We start from the raw sequence: 25309 nt of genomic DNA on the forward strand, positions 1-25309 counted from the left end.
CTTGACACAATTTAATGAATCTTTTCTATAGTCTTCCCATATTTTGAACGTCCCTTCCAAAGTAAGGCATTTGAATATACTTTCCAGCTGATCCACTGCTAAACACAGATTTTGTATTAACTCTCTACCTTTCACTTCAGATTCCTATTTACAAAACCCAAGATGCCTTATGCTTTTTCCAACTTGATAATGTCCACTCACTTTGAAATATTTGTTTCTATATAGCCCTAAATCTATCTCCTCCTCCACTCCTTTTGAAGGGTTACCATTTAGTGTGGTCGTCTCTTCGATCCTTCCTTCGAAAATGGATCACTTGACATTGTTCGGTGTTAAATTTCACATGATATCCTTCTGTCCAATTTACGAATTAATATTCTCCTTAAGTAATTTGCAGTTGTCCTTCCGTATTAATCATGCTTGCTATTTTAGTGCTGTAATTAATATTGAGAAATATTCTCTCCTGTACCTCAGCCCATCTTTGCCCCTGGTATAGCGGTAATCAGTGGTCCCAAAAGTTGTAGGTCTATATCTGGTAACTTGAGACACAATTGTCCAGAAATAAAAGAAGGACTCTATTTTTGGGGCTTGTTATGTTTGCGACAATCTCTCTCATTCTCCTACGGACAGGGACTTGGCCCGGTGCAAAAAATAGGCACAATTTCTTTTGGACTCCCTTGAAGATGTCCCAATCTAGTAATGGAGGAGGGAAGTGAGGCACAACAGAGTGGAATGTTTCTTTTACATATCATTAATATTTGACCAAATTTAGAGTGAATCAATCACAGAGAGATCTAGGCTTATATTTAAACATCAGTCTTGTTGACATTTAAAAGGCCAAATCAAGTAGCACTGTTGCAATTCCCATACAGGCCAGTATCCTAAATGGAACACTGACCCTAGACAACTCTGGCAAGACTGAAGCATTAGCAGTAAAATAGTTGAATTCAGAATCTTTACTGTCTATAGTATTTTGTTTAATCTATATTACATATACATGGCTCCTTGTAAATGTGCCTCCTGCAGTTGCCCCTCTGCTGCAGGACTAAACCCAAATCAAAGCTTCTGTATCTGTGTATGTTATCACAAGCTGCAATTTAATGCCTCAATCATCTTCTATTCATCCTTTGTGGTTGGCAAACTTCTACCTCAAAAGCAACGTGAAATCATAGCAAAGTTCATGGTTTTTCTTGTGCGACCCTTGCAACCCCAAATTTGGCTGATTTCCGTGACTTTTAATGAGTTCATAGTCAGGAATTCCAACTACTTTTTTTCCCCAGAGTTCTCTCTGGTTGTGAAGGGTGGTACCGAAATCTAAGCCATTCGTTCTATTGTTTTTTTTGGCTTCTGGAATAGTATTAGTTCGACTATTCAAGGATTCCAACGAGGGACAATAAAAGATGGCGTGGTATTTTGAGGTGATGCTTTTTCAATGGTATTGCTGTTGTCCAGTGGAGAGGTAGTGGTATTGTTACTGGGCAGGCTAATGCTGTAGTGATACGGGTTTAAAATCCCTCTATTGCAGATGGTGAAATTTGAATTCAGTAAAAATCTGGAATTTAAAAGGATGGCTTTATGGTGATCATGTAACCATTGGCAACTGACGCAAAAAACCAACCTGGTTCACCAATGTCCTACTCATGACCCCAGACCTACAGCAATGTGTTAAATTCTGAGTATTTAGGGGGGGAGGGCAATAAATGCTGGCCTAGCCAATGGTGTCAACATCCCATGAATGAATAAAAAGGTAATGGAATTGGATGGTACTGTCAAAGTAGCTGAGTTGTAAGTCATACGGATTGGAAGTAGGATATTTGTTCGGTTAATTTCCATACTGATTTTTTTAAAGAGCTTTTTCCCCCTCAACCTTGCAAATTACAACTACACACTCGGTTGCCACTTAAGAGTTCCTTTTAAAATTTACCATTTCAGATTGTTAACATTTGAAACCCTTAAACTTCCTTAATGGTAATTCCACTCTCTCACCCACTTGCCAGAGTGATCAGCTTCTCCACTCTTGTCAAAATCCTTCCTAACTTTGCAGACCTCCTAATTATAGAGTCATACAGCATGGAAACAGGCCCTTTGGCCCCACTTGTCTATGCCAAAAGGTTTGCGAAACTGGGCTAGTCCCATTTGCCTGCATTTGGCCCATATCCCTAAACTAGTTTAAACCCTCCTGAGTCGGTCTAGTAAATCTCCCCTCCAGGATATTGGTCCACCTCCACTTCAGGTGCAATCTGTCCCTCTTGTACAAGTCACTTCTGCCCCAGAACAGATTCCAGTGATCCAAAAATCTGAATCCCTGCCCCTTACACCAACTCCTCAGCAACACATTCATCTTTCTTAATGTGGAATGAACCATCCCAGTTTTTCCATTCTCTCCACATAATTGAACTCTTAGGTTTCAGTTGAGCTCTGCACCCTCTCCAGGGCCTTGATGCACTCACAAAATGTATTACCCAGAACTGTGTATACACCTTCACCTGATGCCAAATCAGAAATTTGTAAATATTTCAACGTGCCTTCCTTGTTTTTGTACCCGCTGCCCTGGTTCACAAAAAGCCAAATATCCCCATATGTAATGCATGCTGTAACTGCAGATGCTAATGGTAGATATTAACAATACAGCATTGACAGGGGCAGTGATCAAGTGAATTTCTCTGCCCTCAACAGTTTCAAGCATATTAAATACTGATTAGTCAAGCAAATGTTCCATCATGCCTTGTACTTGAGTCTTGTGGATGGTGAAGAGACTTACAAGGTGTTAGTTGATCATCACAGAATGCCCAAATTGTGGGTCATAATCTCTGGTCGAGTTATCTCAGTGTGGTTTTTTTGTGGTGCCTTTCTGTTTCCATTTTCTACCTTACAACACTGATGATATTTCATAAAATACATCAATTACTTTGAAATGTCCTGCCTTCATGAAAGGCACAATATAAATGCACTGTGTAAATACACAGATTTTATTACTAGCTTTGTGTTTTGACTTGCTACTTCTGATCTGCTTCACAGAAAGGAGATATTATCGATATAATTAGCAAACCACCAGGAGGAACCTGGATGGGTCTGTTGAATAATAAGGTTGGGACATTCAAATTTATCTACGTGGATATTGTGAATAATGAAGTGGAGAAACCAAAAAGGCCAAAGAGACGGCGACGGGGAACCAAACACCCAAAACCCCAAAATGTTCAGGATCTCCTTCAACGCATTGGCCTACAGGTTGGTTTTGTGATTTACTTTATATTCAATGAATCTGCAATAGTACGGTTCTCCCAAAAAAGAACATGTTTTGAATTCAAACACACAATCAGCTACATTTCATGATTACTTTAACGGAACACAGAAATTCTCCTGCAAACAGTTTGAGCCAATTTATCTTGATTCCATAGTAACACGACAAAAAAAACGCAATAATAAAAGATTTCACACAAAGCAAAATGTGGAAAAGGCTTTATTACGGTGGCCACCAAAAGCAGGCAGTTGCCTTCTAAATATATTGGAATCTAGGCCGTGTGATGTATTTAGGATTCCAAAGCTATTTCAGTCTCTACAACAAGATACAAAAGGTTCGGTGGATCTCCTCTAGGTCCCAGAAGCAGGCCAATGAGAAGGGCCTCTGACTTGCCCTTAACAGACCTGCAAGAGATTCTCCAATTTGAGAAGTTGGCTCTTCTGACTTCCATCCAGGAGAAAACCTACAAAAAAATTGGAATCATAAAATGATTCTGTGCGGAATGGAATTGGTGCTGTGCGGAATGGAATCATTCTTCCCGTTATGCTTGTGCCTGTTCTTTTGAAAAAGCTGTACAATTTGATGCACCTCTCAGTTCTTTCCCCATAATAATTTTTTAGTTGTCTAATTTCCTCTTGAAGGTTATTGGATTTCCTTCCACCACTCTTGAAGGCTATGTATTCTAGATTATAATGACCCACATGGTTTTTAAAAAGTTCAAATGCTATCTCTGGCACTTTTGACAATTAACCCTATGCCCTCCAGATAGCAACTGTTGCACCAATAGAAAACAGGTTTTTTTCCCCTTTTTATCTATCCCAGATTATTGAATTCCTCGTTCAAATCTCGGTTTAACCTCTCTTCAACTTTCCTTATCTTCTATCTAACCAAGGTCTTTAATCCTGTTACCATTGTAGTAAATCACTTTGCATCCTCCAGCATGGAAATCAAATTCCATTTTTCCCAGTCACAAAATCACAAAAGTTAGATTTTCTAAAACTATGCAACATTTCCCCAATTTGTGTATCTATTTAAACTCTGGTTGACGGTACGCATGGACCAGGTTTCTGCACTGACAACAATTACTGTTTATTCAAAAAAAAAATTCCAGTAACAGCTAAGCAATTATGAACTGTTGACCTCTTCCTCTACTGCTTAAAACTCCTTCTTCCACAAACACACGTTGACAAACACAAGAAATATTGATGTTATGGGCAGAGGGAAACACTGGGCAGGCGGTTAAATCGTCCCTGCCACACAGTTTGCTAAAATCCTTTGGCTTATCAGGAATCGATCTCTGTTCCCCAGGTATTTTCACTTGCTTGCAGGAAGCAAAGAGTGTCTGATTCAAAGCTTACAATGTCTCTGGCTTATTGATAATAGCAACAACTTACAGCATCTAATGAGGGAAAATAACCTGGCTTGCTTCAGGTGTTTCTTACTGCAGAGTATGTCTCCACATCCAAAGGTCCAAGACCTCTGGCGATGTTGCTGTTACCCATAAGCCATTCAGTCATCTGGGATCACGTGATTGTTGGCACACAGAAGACCTTTACCATCGACAACTGGTCACCACTCCACAGACCAAGCCCCGCCTTGTTGCCGACTTAAGTTCACTTTGTGGACACTCCCTTGGCGTCAATCCAATCGCAGTCGTCTGCCCTTACTGCTTGAGCAAGCAATAGTATAAACAACACCTTAGAATAATTGTTGGCAGTTTGCCTTCAAGAAGTACAGCAATCTCTTTCACAATTCTTGGATTTTAAAAGTATCCTTTTCCCAATTCCATTCACAAAAGTGCAGAAAAATAAAAAGATGCTGACTACACTTTACCTAAGCATCTTTCCCAAAGTGTTATCCTCAGAATAGGCTGTAATATTCTAACTGGTGTTTTTGTTTGTATTCTCTATTCATAAAACCAAGGACCTGTCTGACTTATTAACAACTGTTTTAAATTGTTCTGTTACCATCAAGACTTTCCTTCCTACACTCCCAAGTCTCTCTGATCCTGGACTACCTTTAAACTCCCTTTAGCTAGAAGCCTCTCCTTACTTTACCGATCAGAATTAAACATTCTGGACTTCCCTGCTTTCGGCTTTACCTGCTATGTCTGCTCCTTTCGCCAGTCTATAGGTGCTTTTCTAATCTCATTGTAAACTATGTTTCTGAGTTTTGTGTTATCTATCAGTATGATATTAGGTTCCTTGAACTAAATCCAATTTCTTAATATGCATGATACAATAAATTAATACACAGGGCAGCACGATGGTACAGTGGTTAGCACTGCTGCCTCACAGCGCCAGGGACCCAGGTTCAGTTCCAGCTTTTGAGCCATACAGCTTAGAAACAAATCCTTTGGCCCAACTCATCCATGCAGACCAGATTTCTGAAACTGAACTTGTCCCATTGGCTTGCAATTTGGCCCGTATCCCTGTAAACATTTTCTATCCGTGCACCTGTCCCATTGACTTTTAAATGTTGTAATTGCACTCACCTCTACCACTTTCTTTGGCAATTCGTTCCATATGTGCCCCACTTTGTGTTTATAATGTTGCCCCGTGGGTGCTTTTTAAATCTTTCCCCTCTCACCTCTCCCCTCTCACCTTAAACCTATGCCCTCTAGTTTTGGACTCACCTACCCTCTGGAAAAGACCTCGGCAATTCATCTTATCTCCCCCTCATGATTTTCTAATCCTCTAAGATCACCCAAGAGCCTCCCAAGTTTTAGGGGAGAAAAGTCCGTCTATTCAGCCTCTCCTTATAACTGAAACCCTCCAGTCTCAGTAACATCCTTGAAAACCTTTTTTGCAGCCTTTCCAGTTTAATAACAATCTTCCTGTTACAGGGTGACCAGAATTGTATGCTGTAATTGCAATTTGGCATTGTCAATGGCTTGTAACATAATGTTCCAACTCCTGCACTCAGTACTCTAACCAATAAAGGCAAGCATGCACCTGCACCCCTAAGTGTCGCTATTCAACAACACACACCAGGGCCCTACCATTAACTGTGTAAATCCTACCCTGGTTTGTCTTAGCAAGATGCAACTCCTCGCATTTTTCTGAATCAACTGGCCAAGTTGATCAAGATTGCATTGTTGTGTGAGATCAAAAAACTGAGTCAAATTTGACAGACACGATTTCCCTCCACACAAAGCCATGTTGATCATCCCTAATCAGTCCTTGCCTTTCCAAATGCACGTAGATCCTGTCTGTCAGAATCCTCTCCGACAACCTACTCACCACTGACCTCCAGCTCATCAGTCTGCTGTTCCTGGCTTTTTCTTGCAGCCTTTCTTAATTAACAGCACAACATTAGGCATCCTTCAGCCTTCCAGCATCTCACCTGTGGCCATCGATGATACAAATATCTCTGCCAAGCGCCCCGCAATTTCTTCCAACTGTCTGTGCGGAGTTTGGGCATTCTCCCGGTGTCTGTGTAGGTTTCTGCTGAGTGCTCTGGTTTCTTCCCATAGTCCAAATATGTGCAGGTTAGGAGGGTCTTCGGAGGGTCGTGCACACTCGAATGGCTGAATGGTCTGTTTCTGCACTATAGGGATTCTATGATAAGACAAGAGTAATGATCTTTAATACCTTTCAAACCTAGTAGGACAAGGGCAATCAAATACATGGGAGCATTACCTTCTACACATTCCTCTCCAAGCCACAAACCATCCTGAGGTGAAACTGTATCACTGCTACATTACTGTTGCTGCCTCAAATCCTGGAGCTCTCCACCTAACAGTATGGTAGGTGTGTTCGCAATACATGGACATCAACGATTCATAAAGGCAACACACCAGCACCCCGAGTGCAGTAAATGCTGGCCTTGCCAGTGACATCTGTAACCTGTGAACTAATAAAATAAATCACCAGGGGACGACAATGTACATCTCTTCCACTTGGAAAAAGTCATTCACACTGTTCTCTAGTTTTTCTCCCTTAGTCACTGTTTGTTTAATCTCATTCTGTGCGTGACAAAACTTGAACTTCATTTCTGTCACCATTCCCGTCTCTATCAAAGAACCCATTCATTCATTACAATATGTTTGCCGACCACTCATTTAAATTAGTAAAACACAGCTTGTCTTTGACAGAGGTGATGGCCTAATGGTGTTATCGTTGGACTGTTAATCCAGAGACCCAGGTAATGTTCTAGGGACCCAGGTTTGAATCCCACTGTGGCAAATGGTGGAATTTGAAGTCAATAAAAATCTGGAATTACGAATCTAGTGGTGACCATGAATCCATTGTCAATTATCACATAAACCCATCTGATTCACTGATGCCCTTCAGGAAGGAAAACTGCCATACTTACCTGGTCTGGCCTGCATGTGACTCCAGACCCACAGCAATGTGGTTGACACTTATCTGCCCAATGAGTAATAAATGTTGGCCTAGTCAAAAACGCACTCATCCTGCGAGTGAACTAAAAACAAAAGATCCATCCATTTATTAATGCTTAATTCTTGCAAGTTTTTTCCACTTTTCTACCAGGCATTAGGAGGAATCACATATACTGCAGGAGCAGACCATTTAGTGGGTGTTTTGATCTTCCCCTACTGGCCCCATTTAACAGTTTCTGTAAATCTGGCTTGTTCCATTTACAGCAACATATGCCAACTCTACTACTGAATGGATACGAGGACTTGGACACATTGAAGCTGTTGCAAGAAGAGGACCTGGATGAACTGAATATTCTGGAACCACAGCACAGATCTCAGCTGCTGACAGCTGTTGATTTCCTGCACGAAATTGACAGTAAGAGCAAAGCTTTTATTAGAAATAAACATGGTGGTCACATGATTGAGGCAAGCCAAGGAATAAAAGGTCGTCGCGATAGTTGCATTGCCTTGGTTAATGTTAATAAAATACAGAAATCCTTGGGTTTTTGTTTGGAGGCATTGAAACATCTTAAATACATTTAAAGAAAACAATTACTTTTGGGGAGATAGTGCTGGCTTACATATAAAATGTTATCAGTATAATCATACAATTTTACAGCAAAGGAGGAGGGTGCACATTTCTATGCATTTATTCCAGCATTTCAGGTATTCCATCCCTTCCCCTCCCCTTAGTTTCTGCTCTGCACCCATACACATTTTATTTTTGTTTAAATAGTACATCTTTATATCAATCCCCTTATGTTTCTGGAAAGCAATTTTATGTGTGGAAACTAAAATTCCTTTATCTTTACTTTTTTTTAATTTTTATTTTAATTTGCTTTTGGAACATGAGTGAAGCTGGTCACGTCATATTTATTGCATGGAATGCCACAAGAGTGAGGACTAAGAAGCATTTGGTCCAATTAGTCCTTGCAGACAAGCACATTTTCCTAACCCCACATCCCTGTATCCCCCTTTCCTTCATCCAGCTAGGCAAAGGGATTAGAGTGGCAGGTACATGAACAAGTGCCTGGGGTAGGTTGAAGGCTTGGGTTGGGTCGGGTGTACAGGGAATGAGGGTTGTCAGAAACAAAAACAGACGTTGGAAAAGCTCAGGAGGTCTGGCTGCGACTTTGAAGAGAAATCACAGTTAACATTTCGAGTCCGGTGACCCTTCCTCAGAAGTACCCAATTCCAATCTATCCGGCTGCAGCAACTATTCTCCCCAATCCCCCAACTCTTTCCCCCCCCCCCCGCACCCAAAATAAAGGACTTTCTGGGCCGCTGTCTTTATTTCCTCTTCCAGTTCCAGTAGAGAGACACCCCTTTACCTTCCTCGCTGACTGGTCTGATTACTTCCTGTGAGGTGTATTATTCAGTTTCCTGTGCGCACCAATTTTGGAAGCATTGAACCCCAATCCAAGTACTCGGATGACTGCTGCAAGTGGGGCTACACTGGGCATGTGCATTTTTCACGATGCACAGAGGCAGTAAATGACTGGTTGCGTCCATTTCTCTCTATGATATTAAGCTGTTTTTTCCTAGACATCTAATAAAGTCAGTTCTGAGATTTAACCCCTCTCGTATAACTACAGGCTGACAGTATCATAATGCTGAACTTTCCTCCAGGTGAACCATTCTGTCCTGTTCTTCAAATACTCCACAAGCCTGTTGTGATTCAGGATTAATCAATCTGTCATCTTAGATTTATAGAATCCCTACAGTGTGGAAACAGACCCTTCGGCCCAACAAGTCCACACTAACCCTCCGAACAGTAATGCACGCAGACCCATTCCATCTACCCTATATTTACCCCTGACTAATGCACCTCGCCTACACACCCCTGAACACTATGGGCAATTTAGCTTGGCCAACTTACTTAACCTGCACATCTTTGGACTATGGGAGGAAACTGAAGCACCCAGAAGAAACCCAAGCAGACACGGGAAGAATGTGCAAACTCCACACAGACAATCGTCCAAGGCTGGAATTGAACCCAGGTCCTTGGTGCTGTGAGGCAGCAGTACTAACCACTGAGCCACAGTACGCACGCATGGTCATTTATGCAACAACTACAAACAAAAAAGCTGCTGCTCATCTGATCCTGTCATAAATTTATTTTTCTTTATACTTTCATGGGATGTGGGTGATCATTGGCAAGGCCAGTACTAAATGCCCATTCTTCATTACTTTTGAAATCGTGTGGCAAGTAGACCAGACTATGTAAGGATGGTGCATTTCCTTCCCTAACGGTCATTAATGAAGCAGATGAATTTTAACCATCTATGATAGTTTTTCACGGTTGCCATTATTGATGTTTCAGGTTTGTGTTGTTTGAATTTAAATTCCATAGTGGGATGTAAACTCCTATCCCTATAGCATCATCCTGAACCTCTGGATTAGGGTCCAGTGACAGCACGATGTTTCCATCTCCCTGAAAATACAGATAATAAACTTGATATTACGTCAACATCGTCTTAGCTAGTACATAGATCAGTTTGAACTAGTTCCTGCTATTAAGCAGCTAAAGTTAGGCACATTAAACGCGCAATCAGTAACGTATAAATAAAACTCTCAGTACTTAACGAGTGATTTTTAATTCGACTTAAATGGGACTAGATCAGTGTAGGATATCTAGTCGGCATGGATGAGTTGGACCAAAGGATCTGTTTCCATGCTGTTTAACTCTGAGACTCATAATTATGTTTTTTGTTGTGACTTTTGCATCTCTGGTTTGTTTTAATTTGCATTTCTGTTCTCTTGACATTACCTGGCTTTTAATATTTTCTTGCTATAGGCAACAGTGACAAAGATCCAGCTGGGGAATGTGCCAATCAGGAAATTTTACCCCACTTTTCTCTTAAGCACACTGGTCCAGAACTGCAAAGACAGCTTCCTTGGGATTCAGGTTGCTTTGAGGAGAGTGGATACCCAGAGAATGGTAAGGGCAGCAAAAACTAACTCTGAATAACTGTGTTCAAGAGATAATACTGACATTCTCAGGAACTTGAGTGCCTAACCCAGTCCAACACTTCAGTATAGTGCTTAGGATGTGCTATACCATTACAGGTCATCATGATCTCAAATGAGAGATTGAACTAAGGCTCTCTGCTCTTCTTTGTAAGGGAGAGTATTCTGCTGAAAGCTTCTAGGTTTCTGTCATGAGCATCATCTGATAGGTGTCAAGGAAATATATTGAAATAACTCCACAGAGGCCAGCATCCCATCACCAAGTCACCCTTTATTTACATGTGGAGGGTCCTTGACACTGATCCAGCTCCCCCTCAGCCAGCTCGCAGAATGAACAGGATGTCTGACACACCTGTTCTTTTTTTTGTGTGGTGGAGTGCTTCCTGAAATAATTCCATGAAGGCTGTCAGCAAGTCACCCCTTATTGACATGTGTATAGTACATGACACTGACCTAGCTAGCTCAGAACTGGCTCTGGGTGAACAGAACCTCTGACATTCCTGTTAATTTTTTTAAGACTTAGTGAAAGACGCAAGGTGCACGAACCTTTATTCAGTTTCCACCACCAGGAAGAAAGAAAACATCCGAGTGGCCAGTGACAAGCAGTGTCCTTCCCATCAAAGGGCAATGCTGTGTGATCAAACAGTGAAGGAGAGGGCAGGGATTAAATCAAAATAGAGTTTGAGGGAGAAGTAATGCACTCCACTCCCTGCAACACTCCTTTTCTTTTTTTTATATAGAATTGACACTCCAGTTTATTTTTTTTTAATCCCCTGTTTATTTTTTTTCTTTATTTTTTCCCCAGCACCCATGGTGTGTGTGTATACGTGTGAGACACAGTGAAAGATACAAAGTGCTCGAATCTTTATTCAAATTCAACCACCAGGAAGATAGATTAGATTAGATTACTTACAGTGTGGAAACAGGCCCTTCGGCCCAACAAGTCCACACCGACCCGCCGAAGCGTAACCCACCCATACCCCTACATTTACCCCTTACCTAACACTACGGGCAATTTAGCATGGCCAATTCACCTGACCTGCACATCTTTGGACTGTGGGAGGAAACCGGAGCACCCGGAGGAAACCCACGCAGACACGGGGAGAACGTGCAAACTCCACACAGTCAGTCGCCTGAGGCGGGAATTGAACCCGGGTCTCTGGCGCTGCGAGGCAGCAGTGCTAACCACTGTACCACCGTGCCGCCCACAAGGTTTATAGGAAAACACCCGGGTGGCCAGTGACAAACACTGCCCTTCACATCAAAGGGCAGTGCTGTGTGATCAAAACAGTGAAGGGGAGGGTAGGGACAACACTCCTGTTCTTATCTGTCAGCCAGGGCTTCCTGATTGGACCAGATTAACAGCCCTTGAAATTGAAATTACTCTATGATGTTCACTTGACTGACCTCGTTACAATCACGACAATATGTCAAGTAATAGGACAGAGTATGTAGAAAAAAATGGTCAGGAATTGAACTTCATGGCAGATAAAGGGGCAACTATGAGAAGAGTGGCAATTGATGCAAGACCGAGAGTGCTGCATTTAAATGTGTGCAGTATACCAAAGAAGGTAAACAAATTTATAGAGCACTTTAAAATGGGCAGGAACAATGTTGTGGGCGTCACAGACATGGCTGCAAGAGGTCAGGGCTAGGAAGTAAATATCCAAGGATACACACCCTTTCGAGGGGGCAGGCAAATTGGCAGAGTTGCCTTGTTAGTAAGAAATAATTAAATCCATAAAAAAAAGCAGTAAAGGGTCAGGTGATGCAGAATCTGAGAGGGTAGAGTTAAGGAATCACAAAGGAAAAAAGACATCTGATTGGAGTTATGCACAGGCCCCTAGCAATAGTTAGGCTGTGGGATAGAAAATAAATCAGGAGATAGAAAAGGTATATAAGAAAGGCACTATTCAAAAATCGCAGGGCACTTGAATCTGCAGGTGGACTGGGAAAGTCAGGTTGGTGGCTTGACTAAGAAATGGCTATTTTGGAGCAGTTTGTGGTTGAGCCTTTAGGAAACAGATATTTCTGGATTTGATGTGTAATAAGGTAAAATTGATTAGAGAGCTTAAGGTGCAAATTCTTGTAAACCTTTACTGAACCCTTTCAAGTTTCACAACATCTTTCCGATAGGAAGGAGACCGGAATTGCACGCAATATTCCAACAGTGGCCTAACCAATGTCATGAACAGCCAGGTGGGACTAAATTGGGTTGGGATAACTGGTCGGCATGGACGAGTTGGATCAAAGGGTCTGTTTCCATGCTGTACATCTCTATGACTCTATGAAGGAACTTCCTAGGGGTCAGTGACCACAGTATGATATAATTCACCCTGTAGTTTGAGAGGAAGAAGCTGGAATCGGATGAAACGGTATTACAATTGCGTAAAGGTAACGACAGAGATATGAGGGAGCTGCTGGACAGAGTTTGTTGGAAGGGGAGCCGAGCAGGAAAGATGGTGGAGCAGCAAAGGGTTTCTGGGGTAATCCAGGAGGCTACAGCAGAAATTCATCTCAAGGAGGAAAAAGAAACATATTAAAAGGAGAATGAGGGAAGTCAGGGACAGCGTAAAAGAAAAAGCATGCAATATGGTGAAGATTAGAGGGATGCTGGAGGTATTAAGAAGCTTTTGAAAACTGTGTGTTGGTTTCTAAATGAAACTTGAACCCATTGCCCTGTATTTTGGAGGGGAGCATGCTACCATTGATCCAAGATTGGCAATGGTGCTGTTATTTGTTGGATAAAAGTGCTTCTAACTGAAATTTCATTGTTTGCATTATCAACAAATTCTAACTGGTTTTACTTGCCTTTAGGAAAAAGCAGAAGGTCCTGGCCATTAGTGTCCACAGGGTCATCGGGAAACCTTGGATTACGGTTTAAGTGTCCAACAAGCTACACAACAATTCATCTTGCAAAATCTATTGAGAATTTACACTTTGAAAGAGGTAAAGGGAGGCGCATTACTAAGCCTCAGGTCTCAAGTAGTTCTCTAAAGTCAAACCATGGACATTTTGGTTCCCATGGCCATTCAATGCCCCGCAAAAGGACAAGTTGCCAAAGGTTGTGGGTCAGTGTAAGTTATGAGGACTTGGCACACTCCCGTGTCATTCAAAAGCAGTGGCAAAAATCCCACTCTTCAGATGAGTTGCACAGTAAGACTGGTGCTCTGTCAAACACAGTCCCAGAAACGGGAACAGATATTGCTCTGCCTCGGCAAAGGAAGTTTGCCACAGAAGCAGAAATCAAGAAAATTTCTTGTATGAAGCATCTCAGCTTTGGTGTAAGGGATCTCAGCAAACCAAATCCAGTTCCTTTTGTAAATGCAAAGAACTGCAACACAGAGATCAATACTAGTGGCCCTCAAATTATGCAAAAGGAGGACCTGATCTCAACCCCACTTTTGTGTTCAGAAGAGAAGACCATCCCAACTCCAGTTGTACTGTGTGACCTACCGAATCAACCTACAATACTCCCACCTCCAAGCATTCAGCAAAACCATCATTTTACAGAAGGGTATCAAGATAGTTCTGTGATCTGTAATTCAACAGAAAGCAAGGAACCTTCGGCTGAAACCAGCAGACATTCCAGAGATCCTTCCCAGCCACCACCTGTACCTGCCAAGAAATGCAGAGAGAAAATGCGGAATGGCATCCATCCTGTGCCTCATATTTTGAACAAGTCAAACCCAGCCATTGCCAATAGGTATGGACTGCCCACTAACTTGCAAGTTCCATGTCCCACTGCAGAAATGGTCAACTCAACTGCAGCTACTCATGCCCCTTGTTTGCCAGAGACTGCCTGTTCACCACAGCTGGGACTTAAAACATTTACTGTACCTGGAAGAAAGGCATCTTGGATGAGAGAAGTGGAATTGGAAATGCTAATTGAAAATAAACTGGAATCCGAAGCAATTGATCTTACAGAGCAACCCTACTCTGACAAGGTATAAATAACACTGATTATTCCTTTTGAAAGTAAGTGCCCTGTTGCTAGTATGTAATCAACCAGCCTAATTTAAGAGTGTGTGTATCTCCTCCGGAATTAGCCAAAGAATTGAAGCATAGATACAGCAAGTAGACTTGAAACAGCAACCTTGAAATTCCTGTGGCAGCCATAAGAAAGTAGAAGATGGAGCAGACTTTCTGACATTCACTGCTGGCCTTCCTGACAGGGTTTCATGCTCCATTTGGGTACACTCTAGATGATTTAAAAGCAAAACTTCTTGTAGTCAACTATTCCCACTCGCCATATTCACTGATATCCCAGCCCATCCAGCTAAACGCAGTATCTATGGTAGGAAGTGGCTGCTTCAGCGACCCCTGTGTGATTTTTGTCTTCAGCGTCCCCTTTCTCAATGTCTCCCTGCTTTAATATTATCCCTGTTTACCCGTTCTTGCTATGTTCTTCCTCCTGGTATTCCTCCTTTTCTGGAATTACTGCAGGAGATCTTTGAGAGAGGAAGACAGAAGCTTAGAAGACGTAAGCATTACACCCGTGGGTTTAGGCGATGGAAGCTTCTAGCTGTGCGATATTTCTTAGGGATGTCCCGATGAATGTGCAGGTTCGCATTCATTAACCAGTCCAGTGTGTGCATTTCCTTTATTGCATATCTTTTATCTAGGCATCTTTCAATACAGTATATTGCCTTAAAATTACTCTAATGTCATGGATATTGTCAATGCAAACATGTAGCACAAAGCACACCAGTCTCAATTTTGTAAAAACAAAAGTGTTTGTCTGTGGAAGTGCTGACTATGCTGGCACTTATTGCCTATCCCTAATTTCCCTGGACAAGGTGACAATAAACTAGCACCTTGAATCACTGGCTGGTTTGATTCTAACTGCAAATCCGCATTCTGGCCTACTCCTAATAAGCTTTTATCCCCTTGCTTAACCAAGTATCCGTCCACTTGTTGGTTAAATTCTCTCATTGGAGCTGTTCATTGCTTGGGGGTTGTGTGAAATAGATGTCGCTTTCAATTTGTAAGCCGAAGCCTGGGTGTTGTCCAGGTCATGCTGTGTATGGACATTAACTGCTTCAGTTTCTGAAGAGTCATGAATTGTGTTGAACATTGTATAATCATCAGTGAACATTATCACCTCTGAGTAAAGATAGACAGTAAATAATTGATGAAGTATCTGAAGATGGTTGGACCTAGGACACTACCCTGAGGAAAAAGGACTCCAGTGATGCAGTGTCCTACCTCTGGACCAGGGAGTTTGACTCATATCTCACCTGCTCAGAAGGTGCACAATAACATCTCTGAACCGGTTGATTGGAAAATGTCTACCCTAAGGAAATCCTGCAGTGATATTCTGCAGCTGAGATGATTCACCTCCCATAATGCCAATTACCTTACTTTGTGCTAGGTAAATTGTGCTCAACCACTGTTAAGCTTATCCCTAATTCACATTGACTCCAGTTTAGTCAGGCTCCTTGATGTTGTGCTCAGTCATTTTGACTTTATTTCTGGTGTTCAGCTTTATTGTCCATGTTTCATCCGAGGCTATAGTGAGGTCAGGAGCCACAAGATCCTAGTGCAGTGTCAGTAAGCAGGTTTGCAAGTGCTGCTGGACCAATTTACTGATGATCGAGAGTAGACCAATAAGGCAACAATTGGCTGGGTTGAATTTGACATGTTCATGTACAAGACATACTTGGGCAAATTTCCGCATTCCCAGGTAGATGTAAGTGTTGAGCTGTAGTGGAACAGCTTGGTTGGGGGTACAGTTAGTTCTGGAGCATAAGTCTTCAGCATTATTGCCAGAAAGTTGTCCAGACCCATAATCTCTGTAGCCAGTGCCTTTAGCATCTTCTTGATTTCACATGGAGTAAATCAAATTGGGCTGAACATTGACATCTGTGATGCTGTGAACCTCAGGAGGAGGTCAAAGTTGGTCATCCATTTGGTACATTCAGCTGAAGATTGTCGCAAATGCTTCTGCCTAATCCTTTACACTGACCTGCTGCATCAGTAATGATGAGGTATTTGTGAAGCAAGCTCCTTTCTGTTGTTTAGTTGACCACCGCCCTTCACAACTGGATGTGACAGGACTACAGAGCTATGAGTTAATCCATTGGTTGTGCTTAGTTCTGATGATCACTTGCTGCTCATATTGTTTGTTACCCAACTATCCTGTGTTGTAGCTTCACCATGTTAATGTCGGGTATTTTCAGGTATGCCTGGTATGGCTGTTGGCATGTTGTGTATTATTTATTGAGTTAGTTAGTTGTAGAAGTCTACAGCACAGAGAAAAGGTCCTTTGGCCCATAGAGTGTGCACCAATAGAAAAGAGCCACCTACTATTTGAATCACATTTTCCTTGGGTTAGTATGGCTTGGCATCTCAAGTGCATGTCAGATCCTTCTTAAATATTACAAAGGTTTCTGCCTGTACCACCCTTACAGGTAGTGAGTTCCAGATTCCCACTACCCTCTGGGTGAAAACATTTTTCCTCTCATTACCTCTAAATCTCCTGCCCTTTAACTTAAATCTATGCCCCCTGGTCATTGATCACTCCACTAAGGCAAAAAGTTTTTTCTTGTCTATGAGCCTCATAATTTTATACATCTCAATTGTGTCCTCCTTCAGCCTCCCCTGCTCTAATGAAAACAACACCAATCTATCCAATCTCTCTCTTCGTAAGTAAAAATCTCCAGCCCAGACAACATCCAAGTAAATCCCCTCTGCACCCTCTCTAGTGTAATCACATCCTTCCTATAATGTCGATTCCAGAACTTCACCCAGTACTCCAGCTGTGGCCTTACCAACATCTTATACTATTCCAGCAGAACCTCCCTGCTCTTAAGCTGTATGCATTAACTAATAAAAGCAAATGTCCTATATGCCACCTTAATCATTTTATCCACCTGTCCTCCTTAAAGGACCCTGGTAGGCATGCACATAAAGGTCCCTCTGGGTACATCCCGATCATTATGTATTTCTTTGCCTTGTTTGTCCTGCCCATGTGCATCACCTCACATTTATCTGGAATAAATTCCATTTCCCACTAATCAGCCATCTGGCCAACCCATCTACATCCTCCTATAATCTAAGACTGTCCTCTTCACTATTTAATATTCCACCAATTTTTGTTGTCATCTGTAAACTTTGATACCCCTGCTACATTAAAGACTAATCCATTTTTATATACCACAAACAGGGCCCCAACACTGATCCCTGCAGAACCTCACTGAGCCAAGCTTCCAGTCACAAAATACCCCTTTAACATCACCTTCTGCCTCCTGCTACTCAGCCAATTCTGGATCTAATTGGCCAAATTTCCTTGGATCCTATGGCCTTCTACCTTTCTATCAGTCTCCCATGCAGGACTTTATCAAAAGCCTTGCTGAAGTCCAGATAGACCATGTTAAACTCTTTGTCCTCATCTACACACCTGGTCACCTTTTCGAAAGATTCGATCAAGTTGGTCAGACCTGATCACCCCTTAATAAAATCATGCTTACTGCTCTTGATTAATCCTACCTTTCTAAGTGCAGATTAATTCTGTCCCTGAGGATGGTTTCCAATTGTTTCCCTACCACTGAGGTTAGACCAAATGATCTGTAGTTTCTCGGTTTATCCCATCTTGAATAATGGTACCACATTCACTGCCCTCAAGACCTCTACTACCCTTTTTTTGTGACCAGGCAGGAATTGAAAATTATTGCTCACACCCCTACTATTTGCCTCTCTCAGCTGTCTGGGATACATTTCATCCAGCCCTGGAGGTTTATCTACTAAGCCTGTCAAACCACTCAGAACCTCCTCTCTGTCTATGCTATTTTCTTTAACTGTACCACAGACCTTCTTCCTGATTTCTACACAAACATCGTTCCTTAACACAGGCATAAAGTATTCAGTTAGAACCCTACCTACATCCCCTGACATACACTACCACTGATCCTTAATGAGCCCTACTGTTACTCTAGTTTCTTTTCTTATTGTCCTTGTAAAATAATTTAGAATTTTGCTTTATTTTACCTGCTATTGTTCTTTCACTCCCCTCTTTTCTCTCTCCTGATTTCCTTTGCAAGTTTCTTCTTGCACATTCTATACTCCAATGGGGCTTCTGCTATTTGAGTCCTTGGTATCTGCTATCAACCTCCCTTTGTCTCTTTATCCAATCCTGTATATCCCTTGATATCAGGAGTCACAGGATTTATTGATCCCACCCTTTGTCTTTTTTGGAACAAGGCCGAGGATTCCCTGGTTTGATACTAATGTCAAAGTGTGGAATGTGCTTGAAGATGGGTATAGCTGAGAGTTGTGGTCAAATAGTTTTGCTGCTGATGACCAATGTCATGGTTGCCCAGTTTTGAGTTTCTGAATCTGTTCAAAGTCTGTCCCATATAGCACCACTACAAGGTGAATCCTCAATGTGAAGGTGGGACCTCATCTCCAAGGTGACGGTGTGGTGATCACTCCGACCAATTATTGTTGTGGACATATAGATCTGAGGCAGGCAGATTGATGACATTGAGGTCAAGTATCTTTTTTCCTCTTGTTGGTTCCATCAACACTTGTTGCAGACCCAACCTAGCAACCATGTCCTCCTGGATTCTGCCAATTTGCTCAACAGACTGAACTACAGCAATATCAAAGTCCACTACCAAGGGTGCATTCTGTGTTCTTGCCACCTTCTTGAAGTGCTGTTCAACTTGGAGGCGTACTGATTCATCAGCTGATGGGGAGTGGTCAGTTGTAATCAACAGGAGATTTCCTTAACCTGATGCCCTAAAGTTTTGTGGGGCATGGAGTCAATACTGAGCACTCCAGGGCAACTCCTTCCTGACTCTGTATGACTTTGCCATCACCTCTGATAGGTCTATCCTGTCACGGGGGCATGATGAATCCAGGGATGGTGATGGTGACGGTGACGGTGACATCTAGGACATTATGATCTGATCCTAAAAATGACAATATGATCATAAACATATGGGTGTGTCAGGCTATTCCTAAGTAGCCTGTGAGTCAGCTTTCCCAATGTTGGCACTGGCCCCTGGATTATTAGTAAAGTGGATTTTACAGGGTTGGCATGATTGTGTTTGCTGTTGTCATTTCTGGCGCTTAGATTGTTGCTGAGTAGTCTGTCCATCTTCACTCCTGTGGACTTTTCACCAGTATTGCATAAAAAACTGAATGGCTTGCTAGACCATTTCAGCGTGAACAGCATTTCTCAGTCTGGAGTCACATGTAGACCCTACTAGGTAAGGAGAAAGTGACGACTGCAGATGCTGGAGATCAGAGCTGAAAAATGTGTTGCTGGAAAAGCGCAGCAGGTCAGGCAGCATCCAAGTAGCAGGGAAATTGACGTTTCAGGCATAAGCCCTTCTTCAGGAATGAGGAAGATGTGCCAAGCAGGCTAAGAAAAAGGTAGAGAGGAAGGACTTGGGGGAGAGGCGTTGGGAATGCGATAGGTGGAAGGAGGTTAAGGTGAGGGTGATAGACCGGAGTGGGGATGGGGGGGCGGAGAGGTCGGGAAGAAGATTGTAGGTCAAGAAAGCGGTGCTGAGTCTGAGGGTTGGAACTGAGATAAGGTGGGGGAAGAGGGAATGAGGAAGCTGGAGAAATCTGCATTCATCCCTTGTGGTTAGAGGGGTCCTAGGCGGAAGATGAGGTGCTCTTCCTCCAGGCGTTGTGTTGCCATGGTCTGGCGATGGAGGAGGCCAAGGACCTGCATGTCCTTGGCGGAATGGGAGGGGGGAGTTAAAGTGTTCAGCCATGGGGCAGTTGGGTTGGTTGGTGCGGGTGTCCCAGAGGTATTCTCTGAAACATTCCGCAAGTAAGCAGCCTGTCTCCCCAATATAGAGGAGGTCACATCGGGTGCAGCGGATGTAGTAAATGATGTGTGTGGAGGCACAGGTGAATTTGTGACGGATATGGAAGGATCCCTTGGGGCCTTGGAGGGAAGTGAGGGGGGAATGTGTGGGCGCAAGTTTTGCATTTCTTGTGGTTGCAGGGGAATGTGCCGGAAGTGGAGGTTGGGTTGGTGGGGGGTGTGGACCTGACGTGGTCCGGAACGCTGATAGGGGAGTGGAGGGGAGGGAAATAATATCCTTTGTGGTGGGGTCTGTTTGGAGGTGGCGGAAATGACGAAGGAGACTAGGTAAGAGAGAGTTTTCACTGAACACCGCTTTCCCTTTAACAGAGACAGCATCTGAAGACACAGGTGGTGGAGACAGAGTTTGGAATTTAGCCTGCCCATCTTATCCTGTGATCTTACTGATAGCAAATATGGCAGCTCACTAAACATCCAATGTAGGTCTACTCTTTCAAAAATTCATTGTTGTCTAAACAATGATTGGTCGTTGATTGAAAGGATAATTTGCCTTCGAAAGTAGTCAAGTACAACTTGATTTGATCCATAAATGCTGGTCAGGAAGGAACTAACTCTCCTGGAACTAGCAGCCAATTCAAGTTTCGAATCATTTTTATTCAAAATAATAGTGTTCTGATGGGACCATCTCCTTCTTTCATGATGTCTAGCATGGCCGATGTGGGATTCCGACAGTGCTGGTACAGAGGTATGCAGAAGAGCTAGGACATGCTGCAGAGCATGTGGCTGCCACTATGGAGCTCGTGAGAGTTAGACAGCTCCGCAAGCAACACCGAATGGCGGTGAGTATTACAACCGATAATTTTATATCAGTGAGCATTGTAGTCCCTTCATCCCACTTCCCCCACCCTCCTGGTGCTGGTCATTGCCCTCTTTTCCCCAGCTCCCATGGCCCTCCTTCCCCCAGTCCCATCACCCTTAATCCCCTCTTCCCACCATTTGCAGCCCTTACCCTGACTTCCCGGGTACAAATTGGCTGCTGCCTTTGTGTTACAACAGCGAGAGCACTTCAGAAATGCTTTATGGATGTCAAGTGCATGCTTATGAAAGGCACTAGACAAATGCAGGATTGCTCTTCCTTGTTACGATACAGACAATTTTGCGAATTGTTTATTTTGTTTAAAACTTCAATTTGGACATAGTAAATTCCAATACTGAGAACTAATTGTTACTGCAACCACATCACGGGAGATTTGATTTATCAAAAAGCAGTAAGTAGCAGCCATTTACATAAGAAATACAAGAAAATGTGATCACAAATTGATGGGAAAGTCTAATTACAGTATGGCAAGTTTACATTGGTCTTAACCATAATGTATGTTGGCTGAGGAATTTGTAATAAAACGACAAAGTACAAAGAATACAATGAAATACTTTGAAGTAGGGACGGAATAATGTTTATTCATCTTGATCCATTTGACCTCCAATGACCATTCATATAGTACACTTCCTGAAATGTTGCTTATAATTGAGAGCACTACAAAAGATGTCAATGGCCAAGGGACATAATTCAGTGTCACTGTCCTATTTCTTTTGCCTGATGTCTAGATTCCAAGCTCTTTTGATAAGATGAGCAGAAATACTACAGCCCTAGAAATATCTAATGAGTCTTCAAGGAGCTGATCTTCATAGGACTGCCGTGTGGATCATTACGTCCCCAGCGCCTCAGGCAGCACTCTGCATCGGTTAAAGGAGTGATTTACGGACAGCTTTCCATCATTGGAATCGAAGGCCCAGCATGCCATGAGAGTAGCTGTTACATGCATTGTGTGTCCTTCATTATTTCATCTGTTTCTATGACAAACTTTACACTGCAGAAGCTGTTGATAAAGCAATGCTACAATATTCAAAAGGTAGCTGAAGGAAACAGAGTGGAGTTAAAAGGCTGACCATAAACTTGTTCATGGTATGTAGGGAGTTCTCTTAGCTGGCCATTATGGCTCCTGGGAAAACCAGGTTTCTGCCAACTTTATGGCACTGAGGAAACTGTCAGCATTTAGCTCAGACTGAATCGCATTAAATTCAAGATTCAAGAAATTAGACACTGCAGTTTCAAATAATAAATTACAGTTTTTAGCCCTGTGCCCAGATTGTACAAAACACTGTCACTGAACTGCAGATGAGGTCCATTCTAGACTCATACTCAGTGTATGAAGGTCTCTTTCTTTGTCTATTCTTGACCTATGTCCTGTGTGAAAACCCCTCTCACTCCCTAGATTATTATCTGACAATACTTGCTTTGCTGCACACAATAAACATTACAAATTCAAAGTATCTTAGAAGTGAAAATGTGTCATAACTCTGAAGCTAAAAAATATACCCATTTAATGTTTTGTGATGATCCCAGGTTGTTGGGTGCTGTTGTCAGTTTTGGGCCTGTCTGTTTCATGTCACCACTCCATTGTATGTTGCCTTATGATTGCAGTGAAACGTGGATCTCTGGGGTTATCCAGAAGCAATTCTTTACATTCTGATATATTCATGTATATTTGAGATCGAGGAAATGTTCACCTTGTAGAATTATAGAAACTACAGTACAGCAGCTGCCCATCTACCCTCATAACAACTGTAACAGATGTTAAACTGGAGCTCTGTGCTGCAGTTCTGTTCTCCAACACATTGCCCATTATCCTTGATCAAAATTGACAAGAATCCTGCTCTAGCTAAAGAAGAATTCTTTTCTTCTGTATCCTTGGCTCCAGCATCAATTTCCTTCAATTATAACGGGTTGGAATGTGTTCTGTTAGGCCTTTCAAAGGCACAAGAGAATGTAATTCCCATGTGGTCAGCAGAAACTCCTCAGACATGTGTGTTGACTGTAGCCCCACCTCCCACCATGAAGGGGGCTTGGTGCCTTCACTGACCAGAATCTCCTCTGCATATTACACATTCCAGCAGGAGTGGGCTTTGTCCCAACTCCCAGTATCTTCCCTCTACCCAGAGATCCACATACCCACCACACCACTTGTACCAGATACCATAATTTCAGATCCCAAGTATTTAACTAATGTAATAACACAGTCCTATTGCTTGATGTTCTATATAACTAACTCAAATTCTTTGATTATTACATTATATTTCCCCACCTAGCATTATAATGATACTGGAAGCTTTATCGTGTCAATTGCAGTGTATTTTAATATAAGCTTCTGATTCTCCTTTTGGCTTTGATGTTAATTAAAAACTGGATCATGTGTCTTGAACATCTGGTCAAAATGTAAGACTCATCGTAAATGTTGATAGCAAATTGAAAATATTGAAAAGCAGCACAAAATTAAACTGATGCACTTTGTGTATTTGAGAATATTTAAGTAACTTATTATATGTTTCCTTAACAATGTAAGTAACTATAACATACTGGTAGCAAAACATGCTTATAAAGTGTAGTCAATCAAAGGTATGCCTTATTAATGTGAGGTATGTATGTGTAAATATTCCTATCTGTTCCATTTAGCAGAATAATATTGAAATGTTTTTCAATAAAGTAACATTTGGATGAATTTCTGAATTTTCCTGAAAAACGAGAAGTTACTCATTTCCACTCTCATCCAGTTAGTTATAACAACAGCGTATTTTGTTACGCTGCAGCTGATGCTAATGCTGGACAAGTCAGATTCCAGAGTAAAACTGGATTGATAAACCATAAATTTTATGATTTGGTTACTGTACAGGCCAGTTACTGAACATATTCAGAGGACTGCCAGTGTACTTCTAACAAAAGAACATACTTTTTTCCCCCTTTTGTGTAATAAAGGTATAAAAGAAGTTTTGAAAATATCTTATTATGACTTGCAAGCCTTTCCCAAGCAGTATGCTTTTCAGACACTGAACCTGAGTGAAGAATTGATCATATTTTCACTCTTTTTAATTTATTACTAAACAGATGGGTGTGCAAGCTTTTTCTTGGAATTTGCTATAGTTTCATCAGGTGTGATTCTCTGCATTTAATTCCAAGACACAGGCTAACTCATTAACTTTTCTCTTTGATGATTTGGCTGCTAAACAGCCCATTTGGTGGTATGTACCTTTTTTGAACTAATACTGGCTGTTCTTTCTCCAGATTGTAAAGCGTAACTTAAAGTAGTTGTTTCAGCAATGATCTCACCAGGTAGCTTGTGTAGTCATTTAGTTTAAGTCACGTGACCTGTTAGAAATGTTGTTTTGACCCAATGTTAGATAATATGAACTCTGACCCTTAAAACAATTCATCTTCACAGAATTGAACAGCCATTTGCCTCCACTTTCAGATTAAAGCTCCCAAACATCCATACATCATAAGCATTGTACTTTCATATGTTTAAACTTATCAACACACTCCAGCATTCATGACACTGAGCCTTATATGGAGATAGTGAGGGAAGTTGACCAAAAGCTTGGACTAAGAGGTAAGTTTTAAGGGGTTTATCAAAGGAGTGTAGAAAATGAAATTCAGAGCTGCACGTTGACCGCTGAAGGTATGGTGACTGATGGTGGGGCAAACAAAACCGGTTTCCAAGAGACCAGAGATTTGGAGGATTTGAGAGCTGGGGGATGCTACAATGAGAGGGAGGGTGAGGTTATAGAGAAATTTGAAAGCCAGAATGAGAATTTTTAAACTAATGCTTTGCTGGTGATGGAACCCAGGGATGGAAATAGAGAAGCTGGCTGAACAGAAAATGGTGCAGCCAAGTTTTGAATAATTTCAGGTTTCACAGAGAAGCATATTTGTGATTTCTTAATACTTTTACTGATAAAATATTGGCCACTCATGGCTCTAATAATGGGAATTCAGTGCTACCAAAGTGGATCACCTTAATTAGGCTAAATATCAAAAGGCTGAACATTTATGAAGTTATACAAACACTCTGTTTGGAGTCCAGATAGGGCATTAGAC

General features: G+C 41.9%; 1 protein-coding gene and 1 long non-coding RNA gene across 9 annotated transcripts in view; one reads left to right on the plus strand and one right to left on the minus strand.

Annotated features, from left to right (window-relative positions):
* Nucleotides 1-23936, plus strand: part of sash1a (SAM and SH3 domain containing 1a) — a 130240-nt gene extending 106304 nt beyond the window's left edge. For all 8 annotated transcript variants that reach the window (XM_043696466.2, XM_043696467.2, XM_087991572.1 and 5 more), the window contains 6 exons: nucleotides 3016-3225; nucleotides 7848-7998; nucleotides 10420-10563; nucleotides 13410-14539; nucleotides 21087-21218; nucleotides 21985-23936. In XM_043696466.2, coding sequence (XP_043552401.2) covers nucleotides 3016-3225; nucleotides 7848-7998; nucleotides 10420-10563; nucleotides 13410-14539; nucleotides 21087-21218; nucleotides 21985-22059 — 1842 coding nt within the window. In that variant the 3' untranslated portion in view covers nucleotides 22060-23936. The remainder of the gene's footprint in view (nucleotides 1-3015; nucleotides 3226-7847; nucleotides 7999-10419; nucleotides 10564-13409; nucleotides 14540-21086; nucleotides 21219-21984) is intronic.
* On the minus strand, nucleotides 3683-7393 carry LOC148149040 (uncharacterized). Its single transcript, XR_015758509.1, has 3 exons — nucleotides 6880-7393; nucleotides 6584-6798; nucleotides 3683-3701 (listed from the first exon to the last, which is right to left on the minus strand). It is a non-coding gene; the product is annotated as an uncharacterized LOC148149040 (long non-coding RNA).
* Nucleotides 23937-25309: the final 1373 nt, after the last annotated feature.

This window comes from Chiloscyllium plagiosum, unplaced genomic scaffold, assembly GCF_037043375.1.
Source record: "Chiloscyllium plagiosum isolate Xiang-an unplaced genomic scaffold, Cpla_swu_hap1 HiC_scaffold_10, whole genome shotgun sequence".
Lineage (NCBI taxonomy): Eukaryota > Metazoa > Chordata > Chondrichthyes > Orectolobiformes > Hemiscylliidae > Chiloscyllium > Chiloscyllium plagiosum.